This window comes from Haliotis rufescens, unplaced genomic scaffold (genome assembly GCF_023055435.1).
Source record: "Haliotis rufescens isolate VD_foot unplaced genomic scaffold, xgHalRufe1.0.p SCAF_10, whole genome shotgun sequence".
Lineage (NCBI taxonomy): Eukaryota > Metazoa > Mollusca > Gastropoda > Lepetellida > Haliotidae > Haliotis > Haliotis rufescens.
In genome coordinates, this window is record NW_025963780.1 from 18,686,483 (window position 1) to 18,700,149 (window position 13,667).

A 13,667-nucleotide genomic window follows, 5' to 3' on the forward strand; every position below is an offset into this window, starting at 1 on the left:
TACTTCGAATTGCACTTGGTTAAAAAAATAACATAAAAAAGAAATTAGTAATGCCTAATCTGTGTCCAAAGACAAAGATCAATAATCCCCTATATCTGTTGGCCATACTGACAAGCACCTGTTGTGCATGGGTCTGTTGTACACCTGGGGCAGGCGGTAAATGCAGCCATCTGGTTTTAAACAATGTCACACAATAAAACATAGCCACAGAAAAATGCTTTGAAACCTTTGGTGAATCAAAACCCTAAAAACCATTGATCTGGTGACTAAGGTGAATAGAGATAAATGCCAAGTACAACACAGCTTCTTTCAATGGGATATATGAGATACAGGACCAAATAGAAATAAGTCAATTCTGTCTAGCACTGAGAATAGTCAGCAGAGTTTGTTTAGAGTGAGAGAGGGATGCGATGTGGTTTGTTTGCTGTTCAATGCTGCACTCTGGACCAGACAATCCAGTGATTGATGTCATGAGCAATGACATGTATCAACTAAGTCAGCAAGCCTGACCACCCGATGCCATTAGTCGCCTCTTACGACAAACATAGTCGACTTAAGGCTGAAGACCTATTCTAACCCGGATTTTACGCTACTTTGAACAGTATTTCAGTTATATCATGGATTGACAGCTTAATCTGAGAAGAAAGTTAATTTATATTGATGCAATTTTGATTTGAAACAATGTTGTACTCACAATATTCCAGCTACATCACAACGGCCTGTAAATCATCCAGTGAGTTAGTGAATGAGTTTGGTTTAATGCCGCTTTTAACAGTATTACAGTTATATCGCAACATCTCAGCTTAATGTGGGAGGAAAACCCGAAGTGATGCAGGTCTCAGACGTTTACCACTTCGGTGAAACCCACGAGCACGGGAATGGTGCTGACAAACCTAGAAACATAATTGGGGTGAACCAACAATCATAGGTTTCTGGCGTGCCCAAGGGACGCAACTCTGCACAGCGAATCGCAGCGCCTTAGACGACTGGGCCACCCGTGCCTCCTGTAAATCATCCAGACTGGACCAGACAATCTGGTGATTGATATGTGCAACAAGCAACACTGTCTGTGTACACTGACACACTATCAACAGTCACTGAGCCTTACACCTTTAATCACCTCTTCTAAGCAGTATCGGTTGCCTTGTCTAACCTGGCATCCCCAAGGTGCCCTATACATGGAGCCCTACACACAAAGCCCTATACACTAAGGGTGAAACGATACAGCAAGGTAACGATACAATACAAAGGTCGTGATACGCATATTTACGTCAAATCGAATGGAAACTTAGCGACAATAAATATACCAGAGCAGGTTCAAAAGGAAAAGCTAGCTGTAGATACATGTTCGTAGCGGCCATGTTTAGTATTGAACTTGAAACGCTAATTACAACACATTTTTGCAATATTTCACTGACAAAATCGCTGGGGGTCATAAAACGAGTAGCAAAAAAGATATTCTAACAATTGTATCATCTTGTATCAATATGAAAAAAAATATCATGTATGATATCCCCACATGAAACTCCCGATGCATCGGTGTATCGTCTCACCCCTACTATACACAGAGTTCAAATTGTAGAATCAGTGCTTCATCAAATTCAAATATTTGTATTTGGCCTGATCACAAAAACTTGTTTATAAGTTACTACAACAGTCCTCCAAATTCTACTTAATAAAGTGAGGCTATGTTATTTCCTGGGGTCCATGGTTACGACTTTGTCATTATCTTTAGGTACTGCAGTGCATTGTGGGCCGCATTAGCATGAGCTTCATCTAGTGTCGGTCCGGAGCCGTGGCAGACCGCTACTGGCATTGTGGACAGCTGGACAAGACACTGGTGTAGCCCTGCAAGTAGACAATACCACACCATACATCAACACATGAAGATCTTCACACACCAGAGAGAGTGTTCCTAAACATGCTGAATCACATTATAAAAATTGTAGTTGTCAAACATTGCGTTATAGTGCTCATTTTTGATGCACTAATGCAAAAATATTTCTTGGGTTGGTCTTATTAACAATGTAAATGGCAAAGCAGACAACAGGCATTTGACCCTAGCACTATACTGCCTTTTGTACAAGTCAAAACAATTTGACATCCTAATATAATTTTCATAAAGTTCAAGATATGCATGATATGAGACCTGTTAGTTTATAGGTGAAATGAAATAACCTATATTCAATTATGTTTCCCCTTTCTAAGTCAAATTCTTGTAGAGAGTTTACACTTATTTGAAGATAAAGAAGGGACAAAGAGTGTTACAACAGGAATGATCTGTATTTGAATTCCAACACTCAGCTTCCTCTGGAACATGTGACAAAGCTTCACAAACAAGGTCAGCCTGCCTGTACAGAGCCAGGAATAACAGCCTGTCAAACTTCCACACTCACATCTTCCTCAGATGTAAACATGCAGGGCACTTACCTGATACACTAATCTCTTTTATATCAAAATACTGGACTTCAAAGCGCTGGACCTCAGCAATCTCCTGTAGCATCTGACAGAAGTTGGTGGAGGGTGCGTTGAGAGATTTACCCTGAAACAGAGTGATACTGAGTAGGGGAGTCACACCAGCAGCACCTCTAACGACTGGATCGTCAAGGGCCCCACGCTCAAATGATAATGTTTTAATATTCTCTTCAGTGATCAAGTTCTCATCTACAAAGTTTCATAATTATCTTTCTCTCTGCTTCTGTTCAAGTCTCACACTCTTCTAGCTTTGCTACAGCCAATGTGACAACTGTGTTCAGAGTGGGATTTGGCCTAATGACATCAATGTCTTTGATACATAATACAACATTGTACCATGTGTGCACTGGGTATACTCGGGGGCTGAGAATGAAATGTGAGTGCATGCTGATCCAAGGCCCAGTGTACTTCAAAACGTAGCACCATTCTTAAATCATAAATTTGCAAAGACTGAGACAATCCGCCACAGACTTGAATACTACACATAACAGAAACATACCTGCAGATCTTTGATTTGTTTGCCCCCTGATTTCATTATTTTCTCATAGAACTTCTGTATCTCCATCGCCTGCTGCGGCGTGGTGACAGGCAGCTTCTTCTTGCCCTCCTTCAGGGCTGTGTACGACGACTTCGGCTCGAAGGTCTGATGTGAAAAATACACAATAGTCTCACATCAACACATTGAAATACGGACAGAATGTCTGACTAATCTTGTAGAATGACATCTTATCTCACTGACTGTTTGTTATTCATCACCAACAGTCGACACCTTCAAGTTGTATGAACGTGGATATCATATATATACAAACGGTTTGTGTTTTTGTTCTTCACTAGAAAAGAAATCAGCGGTCTGTAAATAATCAAGTCTTGACAGACAATCCAGTGTTTGATATTATGAGTAATGATCCATGCGGTCAGGGTACGATGACACGCTATCAACCAAGTCACTGAGCCTGACCACCAGATCAAATAAGTTGCCTCATATGGCAAGCATAGGTTGCTGGGGACCAATCCTAACCCTGAATACCCACAGGGTTAACTCTATATGAGTCTTTCTAGTACTGTGAACATGGTGTACCTATGAACATGTGTGTAACTGTGAACATGGTAACTATGAACATGTGTGTAACTGTGAACATGTGTGTAGCTGTGAACATTTGTGAAACTGTGAACATGGTGTACCTATGAACATGTGTGTAACTGTGAACATGGTGTACCTATGAACAGGTGTGTAACTGTGAACATGGTGTACCTATGAACATGTAACTGTCAACATGGTGTACCTATGAACATGTGTGTAACTGTCAACATGTGTGTAACTGTCAACATGTGTGTAACTGTCAACATGATGTAATTATGAACAAGTGTGTAACTGTGAACATGTGTAACTGAACATGTGTGTAACTGTGAACATGTGTGTAACTGTGAACATGGTGTACCTATGAACATGTGTGTAACTGTGAACATGGTGTACCTATGAACATGTGTGTAACTGTGAACATGTGTGTAACTGTGAAAAAGGTGTACCTATGAACATGTAACTGTCAACATGGTGTACCTATGAACATGTGTGTAACTGTCAACATGTGTGTAACTGTCAACATGGTCTACCTATGAACATGTGTGTAACTGTGAACATGTGTAACTGAACATGTGTGTAACTGTGAACATGTGTGTAACTGTGAACATGGTGTACCTATGAACATGTGTGTAACTGTGAACATGGTGTACCTATGAACATGTGTGTAACTGTGAACATGGTGTACCTATGAACATGTGTGTAACTGTACACATGGTGTACCTATGAATATGTAACTGTCAACATGGTGTACCTATGAACATGTGTGTAACTGTGAACATGTGTGTAACTGTCAACATGTGTGTAACTGTCAACATGTGTGTAACTGTGAACATGGTGTAACTGTGAACATGTGTGTAACTGTGAACATTGTAACTGTGAACATGGTAACTGTTAACATGTGTGTAACTGTGAACATGGTGTACCTATGAACATGTGTGTAACTGTGAACATGTGTGTAACTGCATCAAGTGTGTTCCTGGGTACATGTGTGTTACTGCATCAAGTGTGTTCCAGTGTACATGTGTGTTACTGCATCAAGTGTGTTGCTGGGTACATGTGTGTTTCTGCATCATTGTGTACCCACCAGTGGTATTTCATCCTCCTCCTCGGAGTCCTCGATGGTGGCGGGCTGCTCCCCATCTGTTGTTAGGGTCTTGATATGCTGCATCATTGCCTGAGCTGCATTACGCTTGGCTGTTTTCTTTGATCTCCCCGTACCTGCACACAGGCAAATAAATTCATTACATCCTTAAATTTGGGCTTGAAAGGCATTACAGATCCACATTTCCATCCCAAAAAAGTAATTAAATAGAAGCTCCAGCTGCCACATAAACAGCAACACTACCATGGAGAAACAAAAGAACACACAAGCGAGACCAGATCAAGATCAATTCCTGTACATGCTATATGTGTTGTATTCAATTTCTTTCGCAATAAAATAGAAACATCTGTCAAAGTAAAATTGGTACTAAAGCCAAGTTAGCATTATGGCTCCCATGGTCACAAGACAACAGCAACTAATTACCTCTTTCCTGGAATTTCCCAAGCTTGACAAGACAAACAAACTCGCGAGCATGTGGTGGTCCCTGCTCACTAGTGAACTCATAAACTGGTGGTTTGATCAGTTTCTTCTGTGTGAACTCCTGAAGTTCCCCGATTGGATTCCCCGGACCAAGGTCCTCTCCAGAGTCAGAGACACTGAGAAACACAGATCAACATGCAGTCAAGTAGGGATGTTAATAATGGAGTATGATGTCAGTGGGAAAGGGGGATCAACATGGCGTTGCAGATTATTGCAATGTAGTGACGTGCATTCATGTGTGTGTGACGCCGTGATATAACTGGAATAATGTTAAAAGTGGCGTTAAACCAAACTCACACACTCACTCACTCATGTGTGTGTGTGGCTGCTTGTAGCAGTCCAGACTCAAGCTGGATATGTAACCTACATGGATACTATGTACAGTTTAATATCAACAATGTAATATGGATGCCCTACTCATGGCTAGTCCTTGTTTTACTCCCCTAATCACAAGGGCCAGGCAGGGCAACCAGTATCATCATTTAATGTCTTTTGGTGTGATCGAACCAACAACCTTCTAGACTCTCACAGGCAGCTTGGGTTGCATACTCCTCAGGGATTTGAGAATGAAATACAAGTGAACACAATTAGGATCACCACAGGTTCCCAATAGTCACCTCTTACAACTAGGAACAAAGTGCTACAGACACGTTCTAACCTGGGATCACCACAGATTCCCAATGTAGTCCCCTCTTACAACTAGGAACAAAGTGCTACAGACATGTTCTAACCTGGGATCACCACAGGTTCCCAATAGTCATCTCTTACAACTAGGAACAAAGTGCTACAGACACGTTCTAACCTGGGATCACCACAGGTTTCCAATGTAGTCATCTCTTACAACTAGGAACAAAGTGCTACAGACACGTTCTTACCTGGGATCACCACAGGTTCCCAATGTAGTCACCTCTTACAACTAGGAACAAAGTGCTACAGACATGTTCTAACCTGGGATCACCACAGGTTCCCAATGTAGTCCCCTCTTATGACTAGGAACAAAGTGCTACAGACATGTTCTAACCTGGGATCCCCACAGGTTCCCAATGTAGTCATCTCTTACGACTAGGAACAAAGTGCTACAGACACGTTCTAACCTGGGATCACCACAGGTTCCCAATGTAGTCACCTCTTACAACTAGGAACAAAGTGCTACAGACATGTTCTAACCTGGGATCACCACAGGTTCCCAATGTAGTCACCTCTTACAACTAGGAACAAAGTGCTACAGACACGTTCTTACCTGGGATCACCACAGGTTCCCAATGTAGTCACCTCTTACAACTAGGAACAAAGTGCTACAGACATGTTCTAACCTGGGATCACCACAGGTTCCCAATGTAGTCATCTCTTACAACTAGGAACAAAGTGCTACAGACATGTTCTAACCTGGGATCACCACAGGTTCCCAATGTAGTCCCCTCTTATGACTAGGAACAAAGTGCTACAGACATGTTCTAACCTGGGATCCCCACAGGTTCCCAATGTAGTCATCTCTTACGACTAGGAACAAAGTGCTACAGACACGTTCTAACCTGGGATCACCACAGGTTCCCAATGTAGTCACCTCTTACAACTAGGAACAAAGTGCTACAGACACGTTCTAACCTGGGATCACCACAGGTTCCCAATGTAGTCACCTCTTACAACTAGGAACAAAGTGCTACAGACACGTTCTTACCTGGGATCACCACAGGTTCCCAATGTAGTCACCTCTTACAACTAGGAACAAAGTGCTACAGACATGTTCTAACCTGGGATCACCACAGGTTCCCAATGTAGTCATCTCTTACAACTAGGAACAAAGTGCTACAGACATGTTCTAACCTGGGATCACCAAAGGTTCCCAATGTAGTCCCCTCTTACGACCAGCAACAGGATGCTGTGGACAAGTACTAAATATTGGAACATGAAATCACAAAGAGTATAAACTAACTCATTTTCTTCTGGTGCCTGGCCATTGGACACACCAAGAATCTGGTTGAGGGCAGTCTGGGCAGCTGCATGTTTGGCTTTCTTCTTGCTGGAACCTTCAACATACAACATACAGCATATACATCATATGTACATACAGCATATACAGCATATACATCATATGAACATACAGCATATACATCATATGAACATACAGCATACAGCATATACAGCATATGAACATACAACATACAACATACAGCATATACATCATATGAACATACAGCATACAGCAAATACATCATATGAACATACAACATACAGCATATACTTCATATGAACATACACCATACAGCATATACATCATATACATCATATGAACATACAACATACAGCATATACATCATATGAACATACAACATACAGCATATACATCATATGAACATACAGCATACAGCAAATACATCATATGAACATACAACATACAGCATAAACATCATATGAACATACAGCATACAGCATATACATCATATGAACATACAACATACATCATATACAGCATATGAACATACAACATATACAGCATATACATCATATGAACATACAGCATACAGCAAATACATCATATGAACATACAACATACAGCATAAACATCATATGAACATACAGCATACAGCATATACATCATATGAACATACAACATACAGCATATACATCATATGAACATACAGCATACAGCAAATACATCATATGAACATACAACATACAGCATAAACATCATATGAACATACAGCATACAGCATATACATCATATGAACATACAACATACAGCATATACATCATATGAACATACACCATACAGCATATACATCATATGAACATACAGCATATACAGCATATACATCATATGAACATACAGCATACAGCAAATACATCATATGAACATACACCATACAGCATATACATCATATGAACATACAGCATATACAGCATATACATCATATGAACATACAACATATACAGCATATACATCATATGAACATACAGCATACAGCAAATACATCATATGAACATACAACATACAGCATAAACATCATATGAACATACAGCATACAGCATATACATCATATGAACATACAACATACAGCATATACATCATATGAACATACAGCATACAGCAAATACATCATATGAACATACAACATACAGCATAAACATCATATGAACATACAGCATACAGCATATACAGCATATGAACATACAACATACATCATATACATCATATGAACATACAACATACAGCATATACATCATATGAACATACAACATACAGCATACAGCATATACAGCATATGAACATACAACATACAGCATACAGCATATGAACATACAACATACAGCATATACTTCATATGAACATACAACATACAGAATATACATCATGTGAACATAAAACATACAACATACAACATGCAGCATATACATCATATGAACATACAACATACAGCATATACATCATATGAACATACAACATACAACATACAGCATATACATCATATGAACATACAACATATACAGCATATACATCATATGAACATACAACATACAGCATACAGCATATACAGCATATGAACATACAACATACAGCATATGAACATACAGCATACAGCATATACATCATATGAACATACAACATACAGAATATACATCATATGAACATACAACATATACAGCATATACATCATATGAACATACAGCATACAGCAAATACATCATATGAACATACAGCATACAGCATATACATCATATGAACATACAACATACAGCATATACAGCATATGAACATACAGCATACAGCATATACATCATATGAACATACAACATACAGAATATACATCATGTGAACATAAAACATACAACATACAACATACAACATGCAGCATATACATCATATGAACATACAACATACAGCATATACATCATATGAACATACAACATACAGCATATACATCATATGAACATACAACATACAGAATATACATCATGTGAACATAAAACATACAACATACATCATATACATCATATGAACATACAACATACAGAATATACATCATGTGAACATAAAACATACAACATACAACATACAACATGCAGCATATACATCATATGAACATACAACATACAGCATATACATCATATGAACATACAACATACAGCATATACATCATATGAACATACAACATACAGAATATACATCATGTGAACATAAAACATACAACATACAGCATATACAGCATATGAACATACAACATACAGAATATACATCATGTGAACATAAAACATACAGAATATACATCATGTGAACATAAAACATACAACATACAACATGCAGCGTATACATCATATGAACATACAACATACAGCATATACATCATATGAACATACAACATACAGCATATACATCATATGAACATACAACATACAGAATATACATCATGTGAACATAAAACATACAACATACAGCATATACATCATATGAACATACAACATGCAGCATATACATCATATGAACATACAATATACAGCATATACATCATATGAACATACAACATACAGCATATACATCATATGAACATACAACATACAGAATATACATCATGTGAACATAAAACATACAACATACATCATATGAACATACACCATACAGCATATACTTCATATACATCATATGAACATACAACATACAGCATATACATCATATGAACATACAGCATACAGCATATACATCATATGAACATACAACATACAGCATATACAGCATATGAACATACAACATACAATATATACAGCATATACAGCATATGAACATACAGCATACAGCATATACATCATATGAACATACAACATATACAGCATATACATCATATGAACATACAACATACAGCATATACATCATATGAACATATTACATACAGAATATACATCATGTGAACATAAAACATACAACATACAACATACAGCATATACATCATATGAACATACAACAAACAGCATATACATCATATGAACATACAACATACAGCATATACATCATATGAACATACAACATACAGCATATACAAAATATTTTGGTCATCAACTGAAATGTTTACTATTGTTCTTACAATCATTCACATTAAAATCAAATCTTTTACTTTGTTTCCATACTTCTCATTATTAAGATCTGACAAACATTCACAGGTCATGCCAGGTGAACGTGGACAGAGCAGTATATCCAAATAGAGAATAGAAATTGCTGCACTACGCCGTGGACATCTTTGCCCCTGTTGTTTCTGAACACAATGGCATCCACACCCAGAAGGGTGTACTTTCAAAGGAAAGTTTAAGTTTTTGTGGCATTCTTTTCTTCAGACCCAATTTCCAAATCAGGGATGGCAAATACATTTTCAGAGTAGAAACAGCAACTGACAACGAATAAAGTTGATCATTCTAGAAAACAGCTGATTGGCTGAAAAATCCACACATCCACACCCACATGACATGACTGTCTATGGACAGATCGTGAGTTTGTCACATCTTAACAGAGAATGATCTTGAATCGGAGCAAATGGTTGATTCTTACAACACTGTCATAACAAACCTGTGGAATGTTTCCTTACTTTTCAATATGTTGTTTTACATTTAGTAATCAACATACATGTAGCTGAGACATTAGGAGTAGTGCAGAGCTACAGATAAGCTGCGTCTTCGTATAAATACCCCCCTAAAAATATTCAAAACCCAATTACTTTCAATTAACTTGGGTACAGAAATGCATGAATTAAATGAAAAACTTAAATGTATAAAATCAGCATGCGTAAAAACCCAATGATGCTTTTTCAACCCATACAACAGAGCTAATTTCCAAAACACAATTACGAGCTAATTTACTTTCCAGGTCAAGCCTTTAGTTAGAACCATTATATAAATCTAAAACATTGTTTTATTTTTTTTTTAAATCTCTATATGTTAGCTCATTTTGGAAAAAAAACAATCGAGTGATGAATAGATGAGGGAAAAAATATTGGTTACCCAATGAAAAATGTAATAACCCAATTAAGACAGAACCCTTCAAATAAACATGGTAAACACTCAATTGCTCAAAAACTTATCTGGAGCTCTTAGTGTTAAAGACGAAGAAGTGATAGAAACCTTTTCCTGTGGCAACGACATCACCCACTGTCACCCTCATCAAGAAGGTTGGTTCATGAACAGCGCCCTCATTGGCTATTAGGTCGTACTGTGGAGTTATCCCCCTTTTGGTACATAATTCTTGGAGGAAGCTAATCGGGGTCTTTCCTGGAGGCACAGTCATCTGAAAATCATCATCAGTATCAACCAGCGTTAACACCATGCTTAATTCATAGATATATCATTTATAGAATTTAGATATCAAACATGTTAGAAGGCATTATCCACCATTTTCAGTTCATAAGTCTTTGTCACACACATTTATGATGGTTCCATATATTGTTTTGAGCCACTGCAACAGAGTTACAACTAAACTCAAAAGCTTTACTAGCCCGTGAAAAGATAAAATGTCCTTGTAATGTTAAAAAAATGGGGAAATCTGAACTAGCCTGCAGGAATTTGCACTAGCCCCGGGCTAATGGGCTAGTATTAAGTTCTAGGTCTGCTGTTATGCATGTAAAACAAATGTAGAAAACTCTGCCATGATGAACTAACATTGTTGCTGTCATTGTGCAGCTGCACAGGTAGGCGACTACAAATGGAATCTGGTCTAAGACATATATACTTGCATATTTCTGTTTGCTGGATCAAACTGCATTCAATGTCAACATTTTGCTCATTTCTTATCCATATGCAAAACTTCTTTGATAGTCTTGTCAAGTGTTATACTTGTCATAAAACCTAAAGATCATGTGAAAATGGTACTTCAAAACAGAATGTTTACTTGCCCACTATTGATTTAACCAGTATTACTTTTAGCCAAGCAGATTTGCATTGAAATGTTAATTCAGGGAGGGAAATAAGTACAACCTCTCAGGCCTTTCTTAGAGATTTCCTGATTTTCAGATTATTTACTGGACGCTCTCTGAATCCACATGACTCTCAACAGATGCAACTGTCACCAATAGTGTCTCGATCAGTTTACATCAAAATTACCCTGGGTACAAAATGATTCATGAAGTTGTACCCAGATTTTCATTGCCGTAACCATTGTAACATTTTGTATCTAAACCTGGAAGCTAAGTAGAGGCAGACTTTCATCCCTTGCAATTGAAAGTACATGATATAATATGTTTACAGAGGTTGTGTTTACAAATGCATTTTATAGCACAAAAAGGGTACTTCTCAATTGGTTTAGAAAGCTAAAGGTCTTTATCAACAGCGACATATTCAGAAAATCTCAAGTCCCTTTCCAATTAAATCAGCTCAGGAAAATGTTTATTTACTATTTAAATAGACAGAAAGTTCTGCTTGGGAATTCTGGCGGCAGTGGTCATGTTATTCGGTGCCATATACATGATACACCGATTGTGTATATATTTTCACAAATGTGAGTACAGTTCAATGTGGGTACAAAACAATACAGTAAATCTGGGTACAACTTGATATATTGTTCCATATTGAGGGAACATTTCGATGGTAAACATGGTAAACAAACCATGAGAGATCCTATCAGCTCAACTATCTGTAAAAGATTTAAGAATAAGCAGAGGAATAACTAACTGTACTCTTGAACACACTTGGTACTTGCCAGCAATTATTTACATATATATCTTCAATAGTGGGCATATCCACTATAGACTTCCATCACAGAGGTGAACACACATTACTCTGAGTCTCAAAAGGCCATCTCAGTTTCATTGTCTTGCTAATATCTTACTGCAACCTATAATTAATGAATGTACTGCAGGAGTCATACTCTTTACACAAAGGGTATACAATATTTACAACATTTATTAAAAAAATGCCTCAGAAATGGTCACATAACGAATTCTACACAAACAGGTACAATGTTCTAACCAGTGTCGGCAGTGATACCACAAAAAGAATCACGACTCAAGGCATGCAGAGTAGGTCATTTCAATTCAGTGAAAGATTATACTTATTGGATGAAGACTAAATACCCTCATTTTGAAAATGAGAATTCTTAAGAATATAATGCGTACGATTTAGTAGACTATATGCTATTAAATGCATCAATAAACATAATTTTACATTAAATTTCACCAAAGTTCTTCCTTCGATCACACCGCAAACCGGAAATATAACTTTACATGTCGGTTATCGTTAAGCAGATTGTTATATATTATGTTGAAGATTTCTCCTTATTATTTTAAAATACGCCTTTTCAATATAGAATTTAAGTCACTATTATATTAAACCTGAAACTTTATTGGGTTTTTTATATGTCGTAAATATACGGTCCGATTTACGTGCTGTATTAAAATTCTGAACCGAAAATACAAATGGACAGAGACTTTCGTTAATTAGCATTGAATAATGTATGAGCACCTTGGTATTTTCAGAATAATGTATGAGCATGTTGATATTTTATCTAATTTTTTATGTGTTTCAGTATTGCACATAAGCATCATGAAATGCGATGAA

The 13,667-nt window shown here is 37.5% G+C and overlaps 1 protein-coding gene across 2 annotated transcripts; it reads right to left on the reverse strand.

Moving 5' to 3' along the window:
- Positions 1-918: 918 nt before the first annotated feature.
- Positions 919-13,340, reverse strand: LOC124143087 (RISC-loading complex subunit tarbp2-like). 2 transcript variants are annotated; one of them, XM_048387779.1, is made up of 8 exons: positions 13,275-13,340; positions 11,241-11,403; positions 7,072-7,165; positions 5,082-5,254; positions 4,641-4,774; positions 2,975-3,118; positions 2,431-2,542; positions 919-1,848 (listed from the first exon to the last, which is right to left on the reverse strand). In XM_048387779.1, the coding sequence occupies exons 2-8, from the start codon at positions 11,401-11,403 to the stop codon at positions 1,712-1,714; spliced, it is 957 nt and encodes a 318-aa protein (XP_048243736.1). In that variant the 5' UTR covers positions 13,275-13,340; the 3' UTR covers positions 919-1,711. The 2 variants fall into 2 exon arrangements, with proteins under 2 accessions (XP_048243736.1, XP_048243730.1); XM_048387773.1 differs by having other exon boundaries at positions 7,072-7,168.
- Between the last annotated feature and the right edge of the window lie 327 nt (positions 13,341-13,667).